Below are 22,570 nucleotides of genomic sequence, written 5' to 3' on the forward strand. Positions count from 1 at the left end.
GAGAAGAGCTCAGATGTGAAGGGAATTACAGTCCTTAAGGTGAGCACACACCTCTTCCCCCAGAGAAAGCACCATCTCTCAGAGAAATATCTAAGGCTAAGAATGTTATTAACTGACCCCTCCCCCACCCCGCCATGCAACATGTTTCCTGAAACCTAAAACAAGTTCACTGTTGAGACATGGAGAAATGACCATAACAGGTGAGGTTTTGGGGTTTGGTTTTTTTTTTTTTTTTTAATATATCTTTATTTCTCAAACTCAAAGCTTTATTTCATCAACTTCTAATACAGTTTGCATTGACAAGTGATTTCACCTTCATCACATAGGAAGGTCAGCAACATCACACCAAAGAGGAAGCCTCACATATTGTAGGCATCACTAAGAAATTTGTATTTCAAAAGGCAAATCGAGAATAACAAAATGTTTCCAATTCAGTCTAATTAGTATCTTACTTTTCATCTTTATTAATTTGGAAATGACTGGATAAATACTCTTAATTTTCCTAAAGCAGCTATTTTTTTTTTAATCCTTTGGGGGGGTGGAGACCAGATGACTTGAGTTTTAAAACGCCCACATATCCATATTATTTAACAGCTTCCTCTTTAGTGGACCATCTTCTCACCTTCCTATACAAACACACATGACAATTTTTACCAACTCTCACCAGCCTAGGCAAACCTCCAAGCATTTTCTTTAGCTTACACTTAAACTATTTTTGAAAAAGTGATAGGTAAACAAGATTGAAAACTCACCAAAACAAAACAAAAACGAAAACACTTGTTCTTTCCTGATCCTCACCTTCAGGAGTCTCCACAAGTAATCCTGAAAAGTTGCCAGGTCTTTAAAACCCATCCTCCCTTGGTCCTCTGAAAGTAATTGGCTAAACTTGAGTAGGTTCCAGAATGAGCTGCGACATCCTGGTCTCTGCCAGATTAAGGATCGGACTCCAACCCTGGCAAACAGGAGTCCTTCACCTTACAGAATTCAACAGATGGGTTCTCCTTCAGAGAGAGCCCCAGAGTGATATCCAGGAAATCATGGCCCTGGGGAGCTACAGGGTCTCTTCCCACAGGTGGATTAACTAGCAATATATCTGAGCCCAGAATCTAGGAGCATCCCGAAACCAGGCAGCAGTACTAGCAAGTTCACTAGAAAGAAGGTATTCCTAAACTGAGGAAGTCACTCTCAAGTGGCACCATTTCCCAAAGTTAACAAAGCGGTGCTAGTTAAAATCCCAACCTACCATGAAGGGAAGGAGCTAGTGCTCTAAGGGAGGCAGAAGGAGAAGCAGATTCGGGGCACTGTGATTATTGTGATGTGATTATTAGTATGTCACCACAAAACATGGGTTTATACACAGCTTGCAGTAACTCAAATCCCTGGGGAAAAAGATCAGGTGAGGGGCAGAGAGGGGAGAACTCGAACACCAAACCACATCTGTCAGCACACAGCAGGGCCCCAGCATCTTTCCTCCCCGATTCTCCCCAGCTGCCAGGCGCTCCCAGGTGTGGGCAACACCCTAGCTCACATGGACTTAGCAGGAACCTTCTTTGGAAGGTGTCCGTGATAGAGAGTTTCGTTTCAGAGCTGAAGTTGAGTGAGGAATCGTGTCTCAATGCCAAAGTAAAATGTAAGGGTGAGACTGAAGCCTAAGGCCAGGAATTCAGGCTGTGCCTTTCCGCCAACACGAGGGGAAACGGTACTGTTTTAATCTCACTGCCGCTCAAATGGATTCCAAGAAGCAGGCCAGGAAAACAAGCTGCATACTTGCAAAAAGCATTAGAGAACTTCAGAGTCCTGAAGCAAATGAGACTGCTTAGATTTATATTAGAATTTGTACTTGAACTTTAGTGCCCTTGACCACTGCCAAGTTTCATGTTACTCAACACACAAAAAAGAGGAACCACAGGTCTCAGTACCAGTTCAGGGGACCTGGTGCTTGTGTGAGCAGCATGAAAGGCAGGTTTCAGCTGGAATTTCCAAACACCTGAAATTCAAGGTTATCCAATCTATTCTGAGGCCGGCAAAGGCCTTGCAGAGCAGGTAGAGACACCACTGGACCAGGGAGATGTTTTAAAAGCTCAGCTTTGGTCAGTGCAGCTTTTTACCCTGATGTAGTAGAACATTCTAGAACACATGTCTACTTTCAAACTCCCAAATGGCAGGGCTGACTAAGAACTTCAGGTGAACAGATTGCACTAAGATGGTCATGGTGCAATGGTGGTAAAGAACTGGTGCAGGGGGTAGGGGGCTGACTGGGAATTTCTAACCATTTCTGGGCTTCCCTTCATCCTCAGAAGACAACTAGTAACAGCAAAAGAAGAAGAAAAAAAAACCACACACACACACACACACATATAAGCAGAAAAAACTCCAAGGGCAAAGTGGAAATTTAATTACTTGATATGGTTCTGATTTTATCTTCATCTGGAGCCTCATCACCCTGATCCTCAAGCCTTCTAGTAGGAGCAATACTGACTTCTGTTAGCAAGTGTTTATGTTGGTGGCTTCATCACATCTCAAAGTTTTAGTTAATCAGATCTGTCAGTTTTGCACAAAGATGTTGCCCTTAGACCACAATGTCAGCCTTTTAATGTTATGGATGAGTACATAGTTTTTAAAGTTAGGGTTCATTCTTCATTCCCCCCCTTTTAACCCTGAAGCATGCTGGGCACCCCCTCAGTATGGAACTAGCCTAGACTCAAAGCCAGAGCATTCAAATGTAACTACGGTTCACAGGCAAACCGGAGCCGGTCACTTACACACAGAAGTGGATTCTATTCACCTAATGTAACACAACACGGATACCAGCTGGACCCTGAGGCTCAGTCACACCCTATCTGCTTTTAAGAGGACCAAGACCTCACATTCCCAAAAAAAACCCTGAAAATACCATCTTCAAAAAAAGGGAAACCACTTGTTTTCTGCTAAGCCTTTCTTTTTTAAAGTATCTTCATTGTGTAAGGCAAGGAAAAAGGAAAGCAATCACTCAGGGCTTGGGGTTTTTCTGGCCACGGAAGAAAGGAAAAACTCAGGAGCATGGATTTTATGAAATCACTTTATAGACCAAGCTGGCTGGCCATACTGAGTTCCTCTGCCCTCAATACCCTAGAGCGATGCTTCCTAAGAGATCCCAGAAAAGTTTCAAAACACAAAAATTTCCTTATTTGAATGACTGGGAAAGCAGTAGCCTAGAACTCTCCCATTTACCAAGCTTGCTTTGGACTGGAGATTAACACTGTTTTCCTTCTAAAGTGCACAACAGACACAAGTATGGTCAAGTCTACCAGAATAAGGATGACTATTCTCCATTGACTTCATTCTTCCCCAAATCCCCCAGAATTAATCATTCAAGGAGCCCTGGCAGCTCCAGTGCACACCAAGCCCAAATGAGCCCTAAACCTCCACCTTGCACACAGCACAGGGACAGCGGGTTCAATTCCAAAGCAATCGTGAGCCAGAGAACTCTGCCCACAACAGCAGGCCATTCCACAAGTCATTCCTTTCTACTGAAAATCCTGAATTCATCTGCAGCCCAAAAATAGCCTGGAGAAGAAATCACTATTTTTTGAAGAAAGAATAAAAACAAACAAAAAAGAATCAGCCACGGTACTCCAGAAAAACAGCTTGTCATACTGGGAATGTGACCAAAACAGGTTTCCAATTAAAACATGGGAAGACCCTCTCACATCGGCTATTACTAGGACTCTAGACTCAGCACAATCCTTAGTCTTAGGAAGAGCAAAACTAAAGTGATGAGCTAAGGGAAGGGGGCGGGGGGAGTGTCATTCAATAAGAATTCCTTAAAGAAAAAAAAAACGGAACATTCACGTTTCCTATTTACTATCACCCCCTCCCCCACCCTGCCGCCACCACCACAATTCTGCTTTAACATTATGTTCCACATTTTATTTTGTTTTCAAGTTACATTTCAAGCAAAGGTCATTTTTTTTTCCCTCAGCAATATCTCACGATTCCTCGTGAGAGCTCAGCATCTAAACCATAAACCATTGTCAACCAGATCTCAATTCTCCAGCTACGAGCTTTGGTTTGTTCAGGAAAGAAACCCTCAGCTCTGCTAACAGGGAATAAACATAAGCATTTCAGTCCCTTGAACAAAAATGAAGTCATGAGACCACACTCATGTCCACCATTTGCTGCCTGGCTAAAATTGGTACAAGAAAATAGACTGCAACCACAACTCTCATAGAACAGGTGAGAATCCCATGAGGGCCAACAGAGCCTACTCTAGGCTTGAGTGAGAAGAGACACTGCCCAAGCTTTCTCCCAGATTCCATTAGTGCACGGAGCTCCAATCTCCCCGTGCGTGTGTTGGGGACATGGCGTGTTAGTGTCTATCCTGGAAAGATGTGGAGAGGTCGTCCTTCCTATAGCATTTTCCAAAGTGGCACTGGAATAACGGGTCCCTTCAGGGTTGGCTCATGATAGACTGTAGACCCATTCCAATGGGTGCACAAAGAAAAAAAAGAGCAGAATCAGAGCTGAGTTCCCCTTTAAAAGCCAAACACCTACACCTAGAAGGAGGCTCCCTTCCCTGAGAGCCTTTGCCCTATTGGGGTTCCCACTGTGTAAGCCCTCAGGTCTCAAGCTTAGCTACAGGGCAGCCATGTAGGGTACGGCTGACTGTAGGTGACTGGAGGGTGGGCCACGTAGTAGTTGTTGAAGTTGCCGTCACTGACATAGGGAGCTGGCTGGTAGTAACAGGTGACGTTGGTGGCGTTGGGGATGATGTTTTGTTCCGCCAGCACGCGCAAGGCCAGGAGGGAGATGAGGTTCAGGGTCTGCCTCCGCTCGTGCCCCATGAGGCACACGGTGCTCTCGTTCACAACCCTGCGAAGGATCATGAGGTAGTCATACTTGCTCCTCTCTTCTTCGGCAAAGTGGTTTTGAAGGTAGGTCTCCAGCTTCCTTTGCTGTTCGAGGATGTCTGGGAAGTCGATGAAGAACCTGGAGCACATGTAACGCTCGAGAGTTTTGATCTCTTCCTGGTCCGTGGGCCGGAAGTCCCGCACGAGGAGGTTGCTGTACTTGAGCAGTCCCCCGCCCCTGATCTCTTCGGGGTTCTTGGTGGCAATCAGTCTGTTCTGCAGGTGGTCAAAGGCTTCCTCGAAGTCCCCGTACATGCTCTCCCCGATCACCGTGGGGTGGACGTGCTCAGAGATGGGGCTGCTGGAGCAGTCGTAGAAGAAGAGCAGGGAGTCCAGAATGATCTGAAAGGAGTCCACGCTGAACTCAAACTGGCGCCGGATGGAGTCGACGAACTTGAGCTCCACGTTCTTGCCGTTCTTGTTGGAGAGGGAGATCAGGCTCCAGCGGTCCGTGTCCGTGCACACCTTCACCAGCTTCTGCACGTACGCCTCCTTCAGAGTGACCGGGCTGATTTTGAGCTTGTTCACGCCCTCCGGCAGGAAGTTCAGAAGGGAGCACAGCACCACGTCCCTGACCAGCTGAAATTCGGCCTCCGTGGGAAGAGCCACGTGAAAGATCAGGTCCAGGTCTTTGCAACCCAGGCCGTTGTCTTTGACCAGGACGTGGCCTGCGGCGGAGCCGTTCAGCCGGACATCCTGCACTCTGATGCCCGCCTCCTCCAGCCGGCTGCGCACGGTCTGGACGATGTCCTTCAGTGTTATCTCCAAGGTTGGAAAGTTGCCTCGTCCGTGGATGGGGACGACCTCGGTCAGGACCTCATGCAGCCGGCTCACCTGATCCCAGTTGAGCACGCTGAAGGACATGCAGTCCCTGGTGTTGCTGCTCTCCTCTGCCATCTTGGGGGGCGTGCTCGCAGGGAAACTGAAAGTGAGGGGGCGAGAAACAGAGTTAGGACTCACTTGTACACGGCCAAGCAGCCCGAGGGACTCAGGGCAGATGCTCCAGGCTCTCTAACCATTTTCCCGCCCAAAGCGACAACAGGGGCCCATGGCTGGGTGCTGCTGTGAGGGGTACAGCTCACAGATGGGAGAGGCTTTGTGCGTGGAGGGAGGACGACATACACAGAAACCCACCCTCTGCTTCCAAATTTTATTTTATGTGGGGCCGGCTTCTTTGATTGTTTTGTCTGCAGGAGGGTGGTTCGTGTGAAAGGAAGTAGACAGATTTCTAAAACAAAGTAACCCACACACATTCCTCAGTAGAAGGCCTAGCAGTCTGGCTAATTCTTGTTCTTCACAGAATTCCCTCTCCAGCCTTTGCATGCCTACCTACATCTTGAACTGGCTGATACCTAAGCTACCACCCTGACAGCCTGAACACAAGACACACACCCCGTGCCCCCCTCCCAGGAAAAGACTTCCTTCACCCCATGAAGACAGGAAGATTCAGCTCTGGGCCACAACCACACTGAGGACAGGAAGTCAGACCAGTCCTGCTAGACCAGGTGCACAGATATCTTGCTGGCAAGAACCCCACATCCTTTTCCCTCATGGGAGCAGTCGGTGCTGTAACCAGCACCTCCAGTATCCGGAGTGGGACACCAGGGAGCTGTCTGGATGACAGGATTCCTGGCAACACAGGCGTGGGTCAGCTCTGTGGTGCAACAGCTCTGCCAGCAAAGAGGGCCCTCCATGGGACATGGAAAACTTCCTCAGGGCAGTGCGATCTTCTCACTGCATTTTGAAATCTAGTACACCTCAAGGCTACCTAAGGAGAATCAAGAGAGCCCTCAGTACTAGGAGAAAAACATCCCGTCTCACACTACACTTGCTAGAACCATAGCTACCAAAGTAATTTTCAACCAAGTGATACGTTTCAGAAAATAAAATACAACAGATCCCTGGAAATCCTAATGTGTAAAAACAAACACTGCCATATTAGAAAGTCAAGGTGCTTGTGGATCCACGTGGGTCAAACATGAGCTAGACAGACGTTAAGAGCCGAAATAAAATGTCAAGGTGCTATCCTCACACTTTGGTGTGAGCACAGAGTCTTGCCATTAGCCTTCCTGACTGGCTAGGCACACACAAAACCCATCCCAACCACTGCTGCAGTTTCACTGTTTGGAAACCACTGCCCTTGAACACACACCCTCCATCCCTGTCCTGCGGTTCCAACTCAGGTTTTAAGCTTTGCACTGCTCCCAGAGATCCTCGCCTGACATAATCGCTCACAGTGATGGTGAAGTTTGTCAGTCAGTGTTGGGGCACCACTGGACAGCCCCAGACAAGCTTTCCAGGAGCTGGCAGTTAAGAAAGTGGGTGAGAACACAATGTAGCAACAAAAGACAGTGTGTGGTACAAAGAAAATGGAATATAAAAGGTAGAAGAAAGGAGTGTCCCTTGATTAGGGTGAAAAAGAAGGCCACAGAAGAGTTCACTTATGGGGAGGGGACATAAGCTGACACAAAGGCAACATGAGCTCTAGGCTAGGATTGAGGGCCAGAAGGCAATGTGCAACCAAGACCTAGCAAATTGTCCAGTCTGGCCATCAGGTACCTCTCAAGCAAGAGCACAGGCTCCCTTTAGGGAGGTTGAAGGGGTTGAAGGTTGAAGGGATGAATGTGTTTGGCCAGCAACAGGAAGGGTGGTCACATGATCCCAGTAGGCTCTAGGAAGACCAATCTTGAGCCCTCCCATGCTTGCTACAGAAGAATGCTTGCCAAGGGGCAGATAAGTTTCCTTTCAAACCTGTTTGGACAGTGTTAAAAAGCTCTAGGCTCTCTAGATCATTCTACCAAAGCATGCCTAGGGTAAGGATTAGAAGCAAAATTTGTGGTAAAATACTTCATGCTCACTGTGTGCATTTGGCTTCAAGTCAGACTTAGAACATCTTTTTAATGTGCTCTATGTACATTTGGTTCTTTGTAGGCCCTTTTATGATCAGCATACGGTACACTGTGCCTATTACACAGGGCACTGCACAATTAAGTCCAAATGACTGCAAAGAGGTATGGCTCTAGCTTTGTCTTAAGATACAGCTAAACTATCTATGATTCGGTGACACAGCTTTCTATCAGGCATGTTGATCTCCCCATAAGAACACAACCTTCTCTCCCTGTGTACCACCTGACATTATGCTACCAAGTTTCATATTTACAATACAGGTGTGAGAAGTTACAGTGACAGAGCAGTAGCAATTGAATCAAAACTTGGAAGAGAAATAACAATTAATTTTAGGAGTATCTCTCGGAAGAACCTCAGTAATGTTGCAGAAGAAAATAACGATAGGAATGACTTTTGACTCATATCTTTTCTTTTCTTTTCTTTTTTTTTAAAGGAGTTGTAAGAGGGGTGCCTGGGTGTGGCTCAGTGGGTTAAGTCTCTGCCTTCAGCTCAGGTCATGATCTCAGGGTCCTGGGATTGAGCCCTGCATCAGGCCCTCTGCTCAGCGGGGAGCCTGCTTCCCCCTCTCTCTCTGCCTGCCTCTCTGCCTACTTGTGATCTCTCTGTCAAATAAATAAATAAAATCTTTTTTAAAAAAATAAAGGAATTGTAAGGAAAAAAAGACATTTTACAATTAAAGTCAGAACTATTCCCATCTTTAGAACAGTAGTTCTTAGAGGAGGAACATTTAATACCAGTGAGAATGTGATGGAAGCTATCATTTTCTTCTCCAGGGATGGAGTGGGGCGAGAAGATGATCAGAGTACGAGACCTTTCATATATTTTCGAATCTCTAAACTTGTAGTAGGTTCAAAGTTAGAATCTGTTTTAGATTGAAAATCTGTAAGGTTCATATGGGAGGAGGGGCAGGAATGGCCAGAAACGTTATGAGAAACAAGAATGATGTACATATCAGCCCCATAAGAGATATTATGAAGACAAAATAATTGAAAGAGCATGGTATTGGTACAAAAAGACAGATTGTTGGAATAGAATTTTTAAAATCTAGAAATAAAATGTAATACATGAAGGATTTCATATATAATAATGGAGGCATTTCAAAACAGTAGAGACAAAAAGTTTAGACATGTAGATAGTGATCTACATTTAAAAAAAAATAAACAAGGTGGCTCCTTGTCTTGTGCCAAACTAAGCTCTAGATGGACGAATTAAAGACTTTAGCATAAGAGGAAAAACCCTAAGAGTCCTGGGGAAACATGGAATTTATATACACAAATGAAGAGCAGGCAGTCTTTTCTGAATCACATAAAACATAAAAGTCAAACTTTTGATACAGGAAAATAAAAATATCTACATGGTAAAAATACCATAACGAAGGCAGAAAGGCAACACTAGGAAACTATTTGCAGTGTGAGGCAAAGTACTTATCTTAATAATGAAGAATGAGCTCCTACAGGTCAGAAAGAATAGCACCCCAACAGAAGAAGGGGAAAAATACATGAACAGTGGCTCAGATACACAACCCATTCAACCTTACCTTAAAGGATGGGCATATTAAAATTTCACCGAATCATTCTTACCTATCAGAATGACAGCGCTCAAGAAGCAGACACCCGTTGGCACACTCCCCTTAGGTTCTCTCTAAAGAACAGTGTGGGACTCTCAATTTTAAATGAATGTACTCTTTATATCAATTCTACTTTGAAGAAATCTACTTCTGATTTTATCCTCCAGGTATACTTGCAAGTATACACAAGGCTAGTCACTGGAGAATTATTTGTAAAGCTACAGAGTCATCAGTGGAAGGTGAATGACAATGCATGTGTACAACAGTATACGATTGCATGGAGTTGTCCCAAAGAATGGAGGTGGCTCTCTATCTATAAGAATGGGAAATGCTAGTCAAGATTTATTCATAAAAAACCAACACTGCTTGTGTAAAAGCACAAGCCCACACTTGTACATTTCTACAGATTTCTGGAAGGAAACACAAGTAATTCGACCTATACCAAATACCCGCTCTAGACTGGGAGATGGGACAAAGGAAACTTTTATTATCCTTTTTGAATTGAGAACCTATATGTGTATTAATTGAAAATAGTTAAAATCTTATGAAACAGGTCTGAAAACCTCTCCCCCACAAGCCTTCTAACTCATCTGCTGCCTTATTTAGTTCTTTCCTATCACTCCCCGCCAACTCTGTCCCCAAATCAAATAAACATAGAAGCTTCCCCTCCGAGACTTCAATGTGGATCTCTGGGGCAGGCGGGGAGGAGGGACTGGTCCCTGTTTTTCCCCTAAAATGGTTTTTGGTCAAGTTTCTACTTCTCTACTGTTTTAATAGAATATGTCCATTGTTTGTCAAAAATCCTCCAGACTTTGAAAATAATGGATAATCTGCCTAATCTAGACCCTATGTTTGTTATCCCAAAGTGACTTTTTGTAGGTTTATAGGCATGGCTATTTCTCAGTTCAGACATATGGTAGTGACCCTCATGGTGCTGTTATGTTGATTACTGACTACAGTTGCAAGAAACTTAATAATGCAATCAGCACTTTACCAGGAACCTGGGATGCCTGTGTTTGGCCTCTTGGGTACCAAGGCCTTCTGACAATCATATGAACAATGGAGTTCACTTTTAGAAAAAAGTAGCTCATATAAAAGCATATTGTAGAACATGACAAATGAGAAATGTGGTGTAGTTCTTAATTCTTCCAGTTTACTATGCCTTAGATATGGAAGAGCTCAAGCTACTGAAGGCTCAAATTTAGGCTGGGTTCATAGTCAGCACTTAGCCCATTAGAAGGGCCCAAAATAAGTTACTGATGATGATTACAAAGGAATTCTTTGTTCTCTCTCGCCCATCCAAACAATTCCAAATATCAAAAGTACATTTTTTTTTTTTAGTGACTCCAACAAACACTGGTATTGCTAGAATAAATCCAAGTCATAGGCCCTGAGGGCTTAGATAACACACCAGAGCTTAGTGTAACAGTTGGAGTTTTAATTAACCACTTGAGATCAACAACGTTATAATCTGCATATAAAAGAATCCTGTGGAACACATTCTCAACTCAAGAAAGGCCCAGGTTAAAGACAGACAAATTTTAGTTAGCAGAAGTAACAAAATGATGACTAGAAAACAAAATTAATGTGAAGTCTGGTAAATTCAAACTAGTGTTTGATTTTCCTTTAACTGCCTGAGAAGCGGTTTCATATTATATTCTGCACAGCAGAAAGTGGGCAAGGTAGGAACCAGAATTTCTCACTGATTTGGAAATTTAGGCACCATTTTACAAGTGAGGATGACTGTCTGTCTACTCAGTTCAAGTACTTAATCTCCTAAAAAGTTGGATTTGTGACGACTAACCACTGCAGGTGCCCCCTGAATTCCCTTTTCTTCATCTGGCTTCAGCAGAAGGCTAGAATGTGCACATGGAAAGAAGACAGGTTTGCAGGAATGGCAGAAAAGGGGGAGAGGAAAAGACTGACCAAGCCAAAAAAGAATAAACCATATTCCCTAAGGACAAGTTCACCTCTAACTTACCTTTGATTCCTATGGCCTGGGACCAAGGCCCTCAAAGGCAGGTTGAGCTGAAAACCTATGATTAAGCCCTAACTGAAAAGAAAATAGGAAAAAGAAAAAGAAAGAGAAAGCTATTTCTAGTCCTGCTTCTTAGCTTGTCTAGAGCCCAGAAATAAGAGTGACAGAGGCTATGAAACCATGAGGGGACTCAAGGTGGGCCAGCTGGACAGACAGGCAGACAAGCTAGAGATGGGCGTGAAAAGCCCACGTAATACTTCTGGGTCTTAAGTTCAAGGGCTTAGGTTGGATCAACACTGATTCCTATTTGTACCAGGTATTAGACATAGACACTGTCCAAAGAGTTCTCAGTACCTGTGGAAATGTCCACCTGCAAAGTTAAGGACAATGTGTATGTAAGTCTTAGTCTGCGGTATTTCACGAGAAAGCTCTAGAAGCTACTGTGCCAGAGCTTTCATGGAAATGCTGAGGTGTGAACGGAGGCTCTCAGCTATGGCAGCCCTCCATCCCCTCCAGAGACAACTGAGCACCACCCTCTTCCTCTGACCCTGCTGGGGTTTAAGAATACAAAAGAAACTCGAACACATTTCAACATTCCTTTGATGACATTTCCTTTTACGGTTTCTGGATGTTACCTCAAAAGCCTGGACCTTCCTAGGAACACTTCTGAGGCTCAAGGTAAGAGACCCAGCCATGGGCAATGGACTAAGCCTGGTGACAGACTACAGGTGGTGTGTATCCACAACAAAGACACTTGCTGTCCTTAGCTCCGGGCTGAGAGGGGACCCATGCACCTGAGGGAGGCATCTTCCACACAAACTCTTCCCCTTCCAGTATACCACAGAGGGCATTTTCAGGGGGGAAAAAAAAAACTACTTATTTCATATAAAAACCTGGAGCGTTTAATCAGATGTGAAGGAGGCGGCACCTACACCATACTCTTCTAGCCTACCAATTCTTTCAGCAACCCAGGCGGATGAGAACCACAACTCTGGGCCTTACTGTAAAATGAAGGTGCAGATGTGTGTGCAAAAGAAAGGGTATATAGCATAAGCCCCTTCACGTCAATCCTGTTTCATCGTCACAAGCGCTCTGAGGAAGGTACAACAGTTCCTTCTGCACAAATTAAGGAATAAGGATCGGAAAAGTTTAAGTGAATTGACCCCCGGATCCTCAACTCTGGAGCCAATTTCAAACACTTGGAACTGGCAACAGTTCCCACCGAACTCGCTCGGCCACTGGCAGGGTGGGAGGAGGGGAGAGGGCAGAGGCTCCTGTCACAAGCCCACAGGTGCCCTGAGATCACTGCGACGACAGTGATCCTCTAAAACAGAGACTGTATTTGTCCTACCCAAAAAAGAAGAAAGTTACCCCCGTAACAGTGACACTTTATCCCCACCACATACACGGAGAACAGCAAAGCTTGAACCAATCACCTTTCACAGCCCACGTTAGAGAAGATTCCAGCTGAACAAAGGACATGAGTCAGCATTCATCCTCGAAGATGCCCAAGGTGTCTTTAGAGGCGCCTCTCAGAGAGGCACCAGAAAAGGCAATTCATTGCCCATGGTGTGGGAAATCCTATTTCTCAATGGGGAGGCACATCAGCGGTTTCATAACACAAACATCTTACCAACACGATCTACTCAGAAACCAATGCCTCCCTACCTCAGAAGCTCCAGCAGGTGCCAGCAGGTTCCTAGCCCTCCAGGCCCTCTTTCTGAGGGGACAGACCAAATGTGACTCAAGGTCTAGCCAGGGGCCCTAACATGTACCACCAAACTCTATCTGATCCAGCTTTACCTGGATCAACCAACACTACTATTACCCCTGCTTGACAGGAAAGGGGACTGGGGAACAAAGAGGTTGTTAACTGTCCAAGGATGCCCCGCTGGGAAGTGGCACAAATGGAACTGAAGGACTTTCTAGCGGGTGGATAGTTTGAGTGCAAGTGTTGGGGTGTGCATGGGGCTTGGAAGAGAAGCTAGCTGCTCTGGTAGTTGTAAAAACTAGCCAGCAATAAGTGGAGGGAAAGAGGTGAAAGGTAAGAAGGTTTTTTATAGGATGGCAGGATAGGAAGGCAGGTGGCTAGATGCACTAAGGCCCCCAAGTGAGGCAGGCTAGATGGCAGGTGCCGGAGGCAAGGCAGAAGCAGTCCCAAGCATGAGTACCTCAGAGCTGTTAGCACAGAGACCCTCCCCCTCGGGATTATCATGGCTTCAAGGATCCATAGCTGGATCTGGCTGGAATCCAGCAGAATGGAAGGTAATTTTGTACAGAAATGCTCATCATTACGCTCGGGTTTTAAAAGAGCAAGGGCTGGAAGATGAAGGCCCAGGTTGCTCCCTTGGATGGAGCAGTTGGATGCCAGCCAGGCTGCCAGGCAGTGGTTCTCAGAGAGTGCGGGGACAGCTGCGGGGATGCGCTCTGCTGGCTGGAAGATCGGCAGTGTTGATCTGCTGATAAAGCAACAGAACAGGACACTCTGCAGACAAGAAGGCAGCTTTCTAGATCCCAGAAACTGATAACCCAACTGGGGCTGCAGAAAGAAGGTAGGTAAGTTTGCAAGCAGGGATGGACACCCCTCAGGCAGGCTCGGGAAAGGGAGCTGGAACAGAGCCGAACACAGGACTGCCTGGCACAGCCCGACAAACATGCACATGCTTAACCCAAGCCTGCACACCTGCCACCTTTCCAATGGCACAGAGTTTGGCCCTTGAGATACCTACGTCCTCGAGAAACAAACCGGGCAGCCAGGAGACCCAGGGACTTATAAATGCAACAACAGCAGACAGTGGGAAGCAAGGAGAAAGACCAGGCTCCAATCTAGATGTGGCTTTCTGGAGAGAAGTCCTCCCTCCATCCTTGAATGCATGGGGAAGGCCAGGAGTTACAGAGGACCAGGGGCTCTGTCTGCCAAGCAGCCAGCCCCTCGCCAGGGCTCAGCCCCCACACCAGGGAGGAGGCCACATTCTGGAGACTCCCCTGCCTCCAAATGCATGAAAATGGTACGGATAACCAAGACACACAGCTAAGTTTCATGTGAATGTCCATGCGAGAGTTTGCATTAGCAGACAGCCCAGGGCAAAAGAACCAGATTAAATAATGCCTTGTTTTTAAAAGGCCAGTAACATATATTGCATGTTAGCTTTTTCTAGAACACCCACAAATACACTCTACCTCCGTTCAAAGAAACAACAGCACCGTGCCACAGAGCTCTGCCCAGAGAAGACAGTCCTGAGTCAGGGACACCAGAAATCCCACAGCTGGCCTGTTCCCACTCTCTGCTTGGGAACGTCCAGCTGGAGGTCTCAAGCTATTTTCTCAGGGTTATCAGGAGTGTCCCAGCCACTGAATGCCCACGTGCGCCACAGCCCCCAAACCTGGTATGATTCCCATAGCAGCTGCGGTGCCACCGTAGCTGAAGGAAGGGGAAACCCCGGACTTAAGCAGAAGCGGGCCACCAGAAACCAGGGCCGCCTGGCTTTGCAGCCAGCTTTGAGTTCGAGGGGCCCTCCCCAGTTCTCGCTTCCCACGGATGCCCACAAACGGTCTTAATGGTTATCAGAGATTGGGCTCTGTCCGCAGACACCCACCCTGCAAGAACTCCACGCAGAAAACACTTTCTCGTCTTTCAAAATAGGATGCTTGAGCAAGTGTGGCTGGAGAGATAACACTGGAAGAGCTCATGCTGGGGCTGCCAAACAGCATGAAACAGAATCAAAACACAGGCCCAGATGCTGTAACGGGGCACCGCAGAAGTACACAGGCTTAAAGGAATACCCTGAAATCGTCGCAAGTGTAAACATTAACCAGGTCACCACACGGGCATCTTTAGATGGAAGCTAAGCACAGAAGTCCTGATTTTTCCAGAGTGTCAGCAATATTAAGTGCTACATACACCACTTGAACTGGAAAGAATCCCTGTTGCAACTTGGCGCCCCACTTCCTCCTACGAAATACCTCTTTCTAAATCAGAGATGTTACTGGTCTGACTCATGTAAAGAGATCGTCAGAGCCGGCCCCCACCATTTTTGAGACTGACTAGACTGAGAAAAATAGAACGATTCCTAGGAGGCTGTTTACTGTAAGGATGGCTAAGTTTCCATACAGTCCACAGGGTCTAAGGGCTGCCAGACCCCAGGGTTTATCAAGGGTCACACACCACCTAACCCTCTGGCTTAGAACTTGGAGCAGGCATCAGATGTCCACAAGGCAGGCCTCAGCTTGCTGTCCCATCCCTAGCAGCATCCCTGGGCCTTATCAGGAAAGGGCCAAGCTCAATATAGCACTTATCACACTTGAGACAGACAGACAGACACACACACACACACACAGTCACATATGTTTAAGTGAAGGGGCAAGACCATGAGGTACATATTTCTGTCCCTATTTCTGTACCAGCTGCACCAGGCAGCCAAGTACCCGTGTTTGGTATTTCTACATGTGTGGAGCTGTGTGGGTCACAGATATGGTCCTCTAGGAATAATTATCACTGAATTAGCATATGCCAAGTCATGCGTTGCTGTCATTTGGCAGCTCACAGACACCTGTTACTTGGAAGTTCCTTCTTCTTGCATTTTCAAAATTTCAGTTGTTGATATATTTTAATTGTTGATAAGTTGCTTGAGCCCCGGTCCCCTGCCAGTGTCAGAAGATTTCATCTGCAATTCTTTGAAATTCTATTACCTGGTGATTATGCTCTATGAAACTGGAGAAAAACGTAAGAGTGAGCACCAGACAAGAAATCAAATATCCTGTGTTTTAGTGGCAGGCCTGACTCACAGGGTGAATGCTTAGCAGTAAGTTGGTCACAATGACAGAATTTCCTTTCGTTCTTTCTTGTATGTGAGTGCCTACTATGTTCCCGTCGCTGTTCTAGGAGCGGACGATCTGTTAGTAAGCAAGTGACAAAGACCTCTGCCCAGACTCATGCTCTCCTTCCATAACCTCCTGCTGCTAATGCTTGCCTCCCACTCATGCAGAATCAGAACTGCAGAGTGAGCCACTGGGCAGCTGGTCTGGACCCGTGCTACTCAGTACTGTAGCCACAAGCTTCGCATGGCCCTTAAGCACTTGACACGGGCCAAGTCCACACTGAGACCATGGAGACGTGCTGTGAACACGGAATACACTCTGGATTTCAAGAACTCAGTAGGAGGGGGAGAAAGAAAAAAGGAAGTATCTCCTTAATCTTTTTGTTATATTGATTATATACGGAAAGGCTAACATTTGCTATGAGGGCTTAAATAAGATAATTAAAATGAGTTTCACCTGTTTATTTTTACTCTTCAATGGGATGACTGCTAGGAACTTAACTGGGTCTCTCCTATTTCTCCGGGATGGCACCAGTCCACTGGCCTTATAACAATGAGGAAGCCAAAGCCTAAAGAGGTGGGGGTGTATCCTCACAGCCCAAGACGGTCACAGAGGCAGGGAGGAGGGAAGCGAGAGACCAGGACAGGCCTGGGACACTAGGTCCCAGCTGAGCAAGCCCAACCAGGGCCTGGACTCGGGGCACATGCTCACTCTATATCCACTTCATCTCTCCTCCTTGATCTGCATTCTTCCTACCATGGCACCTGGCCATTGCCTCCGTGTGAGAGCCCTGACTGGCCAAGACCACACAGGGTCCATTGGCTGTAGTGCCCACCTCCTTGGCCATAGGTACAAGTCAGGGATAAAGAGGATGTGTTTGGGGGTAGGGTGTAGACAGCCAGGCAAGGTGGAGGATGACCCGTTCTCCCACCCTCGGGTAAGGCTAAGCCAGGGGAGAGAACCACATGGCAACATGAGGGAGTAGATGCAGTTCAAGACTTGTGAATGATTTTCTTCTCAAAATGGGCCCACAGAGCGTGAATATGGAAACAGATATGGGACTTTGTATGTTCATCCACTGGAAGATTTGAAAGTAGAAACAGAATACAGAAAACAAGGTACACGGCAGAACTGTGAAGAGGTGGGTAATTCGGTGCGCCTGGGTGGCTCAGTGGGTTAAGCCTCTGCCTTTGGCTTGGGTCAGGATCTCAGGATCCTGGGATCAAGCCCCTCGTTGGGCTCTCTGCTCAGCGGGGAGCCTGTTTCCCCCTTCCTTCTGTGTGCCTCTCTGCCTACTTGTGATATCTCGCTCTCTGTCAAATAAATAAAATTTTTAAAACAAAAAAAAGAGATAGGTAATGAGATATGGGGGACCCGCAGCTGGGGTGACCTCAGGATCTAAAGCTGGGTCAACACCTAGTCTGATAAGGAAGGAAGAGCAGTGATTTGTGCCAACTTTTGAGTATGAATTTTGTGAGGCAAAGGAAGGTGGTCAGGAAGACTCGTCCAGGGGAGGTGGAGAATGAAGAGAAGGTCTGAAGGGGACAGGTCCTGAAAAGAAGCTTTGCTTCTGGAGGGATGGGCAGTTTCTGGGAGTTCTTCAGGTGATGTTTAAGGGGCATGGGATATGGAATTGGGCAGGGGCAGGAAGAGCCCCGTGCTGCTCTCATGGAGCTGCTGTCAACAGGCCCCTGAACCAGGTCAGTGATGGCAGTGGGAAACAAAAAGCGAAAAAGATAAAAGATCAGCAGAACCAGCAGCCGAGTGAACTGGAGAGAGAAAGGCTGAGCGAGCCATGTGAGGCTGGGGTTGGGGTGGAGGGGCAGGAAGAGCAGGATGGGGAATGCTGGAAGAGAGCAGGGCTGGAGCTGGGCTTAAGGAGCTTCAGCTGCTGGCCAATTTGCAGGCTCGGCCCCTCGGCTCCAGACCTACCAAACAGAGGCCACCATTTAGAAAAAGGCCCAGAAACCAGCCGGCATCTTAGGCTGGGAGCTTCCCAGTCAAAAAGCCCCCAGGCTTTTAGCCCACCAGAATGAATCCACCTAAAGGAGACTTCCCTTGCTCAGAGGACTGGCAGCTGAAGCCAGCAGAGAACTGTATCCAATTCACAGGAGCACCTTCTGTGCCCCAGGCCCCGCTCGGGGCACCAGGGATTCAGCAGGGAGCACCAAGCCCTGCCTTCCTGGGGCTCACAGGAAGACTAAGAAAAACAAGCAAAACCCGAGTGCCCGAACGTTAGGAAGCTATCCCAGCTCCAGAGTGCTTCCATGGGCCTTTTTACATACCACTCACTGCCTTGGCCTCCTCAGCACCTGGCACCAACCGCTGCCTGGGAAGCACTTAACTACCGACTCAATCACAGTCATCCAAGAAGTCAATACTCAATGCAGCTTAGTGACCAAGCCTCCAAAAGGCTCCGCCGAGACTAAAAAATCTCCAACATGGAGTGACTTAACATCAGCAATTACTTCTTCATATTCCTTTTTCCCTGTTGTTCCAAGAAGTTCTGCAAACAGTTCTAGGGCAGACTAGAGGGGCCCAGCTGTACAAAATCTATTGATTCTAAACAGTTCATAAGGCTCTTTCCTACATATCTGGGTTATGCAAAGAGGCTTCATCTAAACCACTTAAATTCCAAATATGAGCTTCTTTCTAATGCATGCAGTGAAAGGATCAAAAGGATTGCGACCAGAAGTCTGGGAAGCATCACAAGAGATCAGCTCTACTGCCGGACCCAACTGGCTTGTTTAAACACATAATCTGCCTCATCATAATATAGTTTATGCCAGCTTGCCTGGCCACGGCCAAAACACCAGGATGGCACAACACATTTTTCTGTATTGCCCTGTGTACGTCAGTGACATCATAAAAAAAAGCAATGGGCCTTATCTAACCAGAGTAATGTTTCATCCCAAGTAACCCCTCAGATTATGCCTTTCTTCCCTTTAACCCCTAAAACACACACACACAGAGTAATGCACGCAGCCCAGAGATCTGCAGGAGACCAAGAAACTCAAACAACAACCCAAGTTTAGCTTAAATTCATAAAACTAGGCTTGGGCTTCCACAACTTCTCTTGGGAACACAAAAAAGGTTTACCACACAGAGCTCTTGGCTTGTCATTCTCTGGTGACCTGCCCCAGGCGCACAATAGATCAGAGATGAAAGATGAAGACAAGGTACTACTTACTTGAGCAGTTTAAAAAAACATGTCATTTTCTAACTTTGTAGCAAATGTGTCCGATTACCAGCACTGGGAGAACAAGGGCACCACAGTCCACTCTGCATTATCTTTACGGCTAAGCAGTTCCTCGGATTTTCAGAAGTACGAGGACTTCTCTGTTCTTTGATGGGTAGTGCAAGATGTGTGCAATTTGCCCTGGCCTTGAACACTGGGGGCTGTAGGCTAAGTGGGGCATACTGGGAAACGCAGGGGTGAGGGGTTCTATAACCCAGGATGGGATCTCCGTGGGCTGCTGTACTCATAGCACAGGCAAGCAAACCAAGGAGGGAGATCTGCTGGTGGTCAGCTAAGTCACACTCCATCTGACAAATAGGCAAGATCCACGCCCTTACCTTTAGAGATACCCCAACTTAATCTCTGGATGCAAGGGAGGTATTGTGTTAGAAACCCCACATAGAGAGTACAGCAGGAAGCTCTAGGTACAGACACTGTCATGAAATGAGGGACCTTTGTTTTGGGTAACAATTTAGAGGTCTCCTGGCTAAGAGGAGGAAAAAAAAATTGGGGCTTTTTTAAACTTCACTTTCACATTATGTTACTGAGACTCGCCCTACAGCTACCTGAACAATTATATATAATATACCAAAATTTCTCTCTAAAAAAGTCCTTATTGAGTATAAATGTAGTCTAAAGACATGGATATACCTTAAGACACAAGGTTTCAGTTATCTCAAGTAAAAGCTTGACTCCAGAGATATTAAGTTTTCCATCTTCACAAACAAGAATGTCAAAGGACAGAACCCCTGCTGGTCCAGCCAGACTGCCTCCCTGAAAGCGAAGAGAAAAGTCAGCATTCTCTAGTCCCCACCCACCCCCTTCCATGGCAGGGTCTCATGTGTGGGTCTCACTCCCTCAATAATACCTTTGGGGATTTAAGACACAGCACAGTTCTTGGTAAGCGCTCCTACCCTCTTCCCCCCACCCCACACACCCAAGCAGCCCCAGGCTGCCTGGCTTGCTTCCTTGTGGGCTTCCTTGCCAAGTTACTCCCGTGGAAATGTTAGTGTAGCCAACAATGGCCACTCTCATCCTCCACCCCTCCCCACCCCCTTGAAGGGAAGCTGGGCCAAGCCAGGAGTCTACCTTAGAAGAATTTAATAATCTTTACTTGATTTCTTGGGGAGGTTCAGGTTCCTGACCCATCTACCAAATATCCTGAATACCAACTGTCACAATACCGGTGATTACAACAGTCTTGATAAACGCTGACTGTAATAAGAGAACTGTAAAGCACTCCATGGCTTGCATGTTACAACTCCATTAAAAAAAAAAAAAAAAAAAAGTTTAAAAGGTAGCGGGTTGCGACCTAAGACAGGGACTTAGCCCGGCAGAAGCCTTTTTTCCAGGAAAAAAGAGGGGAAGGGGACTGATCTGATCCCTCCCGCGAGGTCCAGCCTTATCTATCAGTTGGGTCTAGCCGGGATGGGTGAGCTCTCCTTCTCCAGATAAACTCCGGAAGTCCTCCCTTGCTTGAGGCAGCGCAGTTTTGTTTTCTCTCCTATCTGCGTCCTGTGTTTAGGGGTACAGGCTACCAACCTGTCCCGGTCAGGTTCGTCACCCTCCTCCGCCTCCCCTCCCACCTCTGAGATGTAGGGCAGCCACCCGCGGCACCGTTAGCCCCGCCAACTCACTGTCAAGGCTTTTAGTCTACACCGTAAGCCAGTTTCATTCCTAAAGGGGGAGGAACCGGGCACTGTATTCCCAAGAAGTTTCCAAGAGCAGTGCAGTGCGCGGGAGTCACTCGCCTGGACCACTTTGCTGCTTACGGTGTCCACAGTCCAGTGTGAGTCCACAGAAAGTTGGGGATCCCCGCCCTGACCTCGAAACCCAGGGCTTGGCGCCGCGCCGAGGAAGCGCCCCTCTCCTCCCCGGCCTCAGAGGAGCCCCTGACCGCTGCGTCTCCAACTGTGCCTCCCGAAACCGCCGCATTCGAATTCGGGCTCGGCTGGCCTGCAGAGGTGTGCGTGCCCGCGGGAGCGCAAGCAAGGAAGAGGCGGCGGGGCCGCGGGCAGACCGGGAAGGGGCCGAAGGCCCCCATCACTCGCTCTTCGGCCGCCCCGCCCGCGCCGGCCAGCGCGCAGCCCCGCGGGACGCGCGGAGCAGGAACTCGCCCAAGTTTGCCAAGCCCCAGCCGAAGTCTCTGGAAAGTTGTAGCTCCCTCTCAGGGCGTCTCGCCTGGCCCTCGGGGGCGGGGGATGCGTGTGGGGATGTCCCCGCGGGAAGGGAAGGGAAGGGAGCACCGCGGCCCGGCACCTGTCCGTACCTCCCCTCTGGCTCGCCACCCGGCTCTGAGAGGACAGGAGTTCCCCTCGGCGGGGACAGACCCCCGAAGGCGGAGCGCGCGGCTCTCTGGGGCCGCGGCATCCTAGCACCTTCAGGGGAGGGGGCCGAGTACTCACCTGGGAGGCGGAAGAGGAGAGGACAGAGGCCGGTCCTTGGCGTGGGCAGCCCCCAGCAGGAGCGGCGCGGTCACTACAGCCCCCAGGCAGCGGCACCGAGTGAACGGTCCCGCCGCCGCCCCCTCCGTTCTTATACGGCTATGACCACGCCCCCACCCCCCCCACCCCCGTCCCAAGCCTTCCCTCCCGGGGGAGCGAGGGGCGGGGTGGGGCGGAGCCAGCGCCCACGGGATCCTTCCGCCTGGGCGCTGACGGCGAGGGCAGGGCAAAAGGTGCCCCCTGATTGGCTCCTCGGGTGAATGGTTGCCGAGAGACGAGTAAACCTTCCGCGGCGGGAAGGGGCGGGGGCGCTCAAGGCGGTAGCACTGCGCAGGCGCAACAGAGAGGGGCTGGGTTGACCCTCCGGCCACCCCCCCGCGCCAACTTCGTAGTTACTGGGACTCAACTTTCCGCTAGGCTCTTCTGCCTTTGCAATCATATAACTCTTCTTCCCAAGCTCTTCCCATCTCCGTCCAGCTCCCTCGCAGGCCTGCTTTTTTTCTTTTGCTTCTCTGGGGATTTTCGCGTCGGTTCTCTCTGGGACTGGGGAATGAAACCCCGACACCCACCTCCGGCGTCTGAAAAAAAACTTATGGTTTCTGAGCCAAGGGAGCCTTCCTCTTTCCCCCCAGCAAATTGCCTGGAGGCCATCGGGGAGAGAGCCGGCGCAGTTGGTTCTCTGCCTGCAGTTACCACCTGTGTGCGGTTAGTGGGACGCTTGAAATGGAA

At 48.0% G+C, this 22,570-nt stretch overlaps 1 protein-coding gene across 2 annotated transcripts; it reads right to left on the minus strand.

The window, feature by feature from the left end:
* Positions 1-219: 219 nt before the first annotated feature.
* On the minus strand, positions 220-22,057 carry TENT5C (terminal nucleotidyltransferase 5C). 2 transcript variants are annotated; one of them, XM_004771059.2, is made up of 3 exons: positions 21,803-21,893; positions 20,049-20,171; positions 220-5,811 (listed from the first exon to the last, which is right to left on the minus strand). In XM_004771059.2, the coding sequence occupies exon 3, from the start codon at positions 5,784-5,786 to the stop codon at positions 4,611-4,613; it is 1,176 nt and encodes a 391-aa protein (XP_004771116.1). In that variant the 5' UTR covers positions 5,787-5,811; positions 20,049-20,171; positions 21,803-21,893; the 3' UTR covers positions 220-4,610. The 2 variants fall into 2 exon arrangements, with proteins under 2 accessions (XP_004771116.1, XP_004771118.1); XM_004771061.3 differs by lacking the exon at positions 20,049-20,171 and having other exon boundaries at positions 21,803-22,057.
* Between the last annotated feature and the right edge of the window lie 513 nt (positions 22,058-22,570).

The sequence above is a fragment of the Mustela putorius genome, unplaced genomic scaffold (assembly GCF_011764305.1).
Source record: "Mustela putorius furo isolate JIRA1106 unplaced genomic scaffold, ASM1176430v1.1 tig00000585_pilon_pilon_pilon, whole genome shotgun sequence".
NCBI classification, from domain to species: domain Eukaryota; kingdom Metazoa; phylum Chordata; class Mammalia; order Carnivora; family Mustelidae; genus Mustela; species Mustela putorius.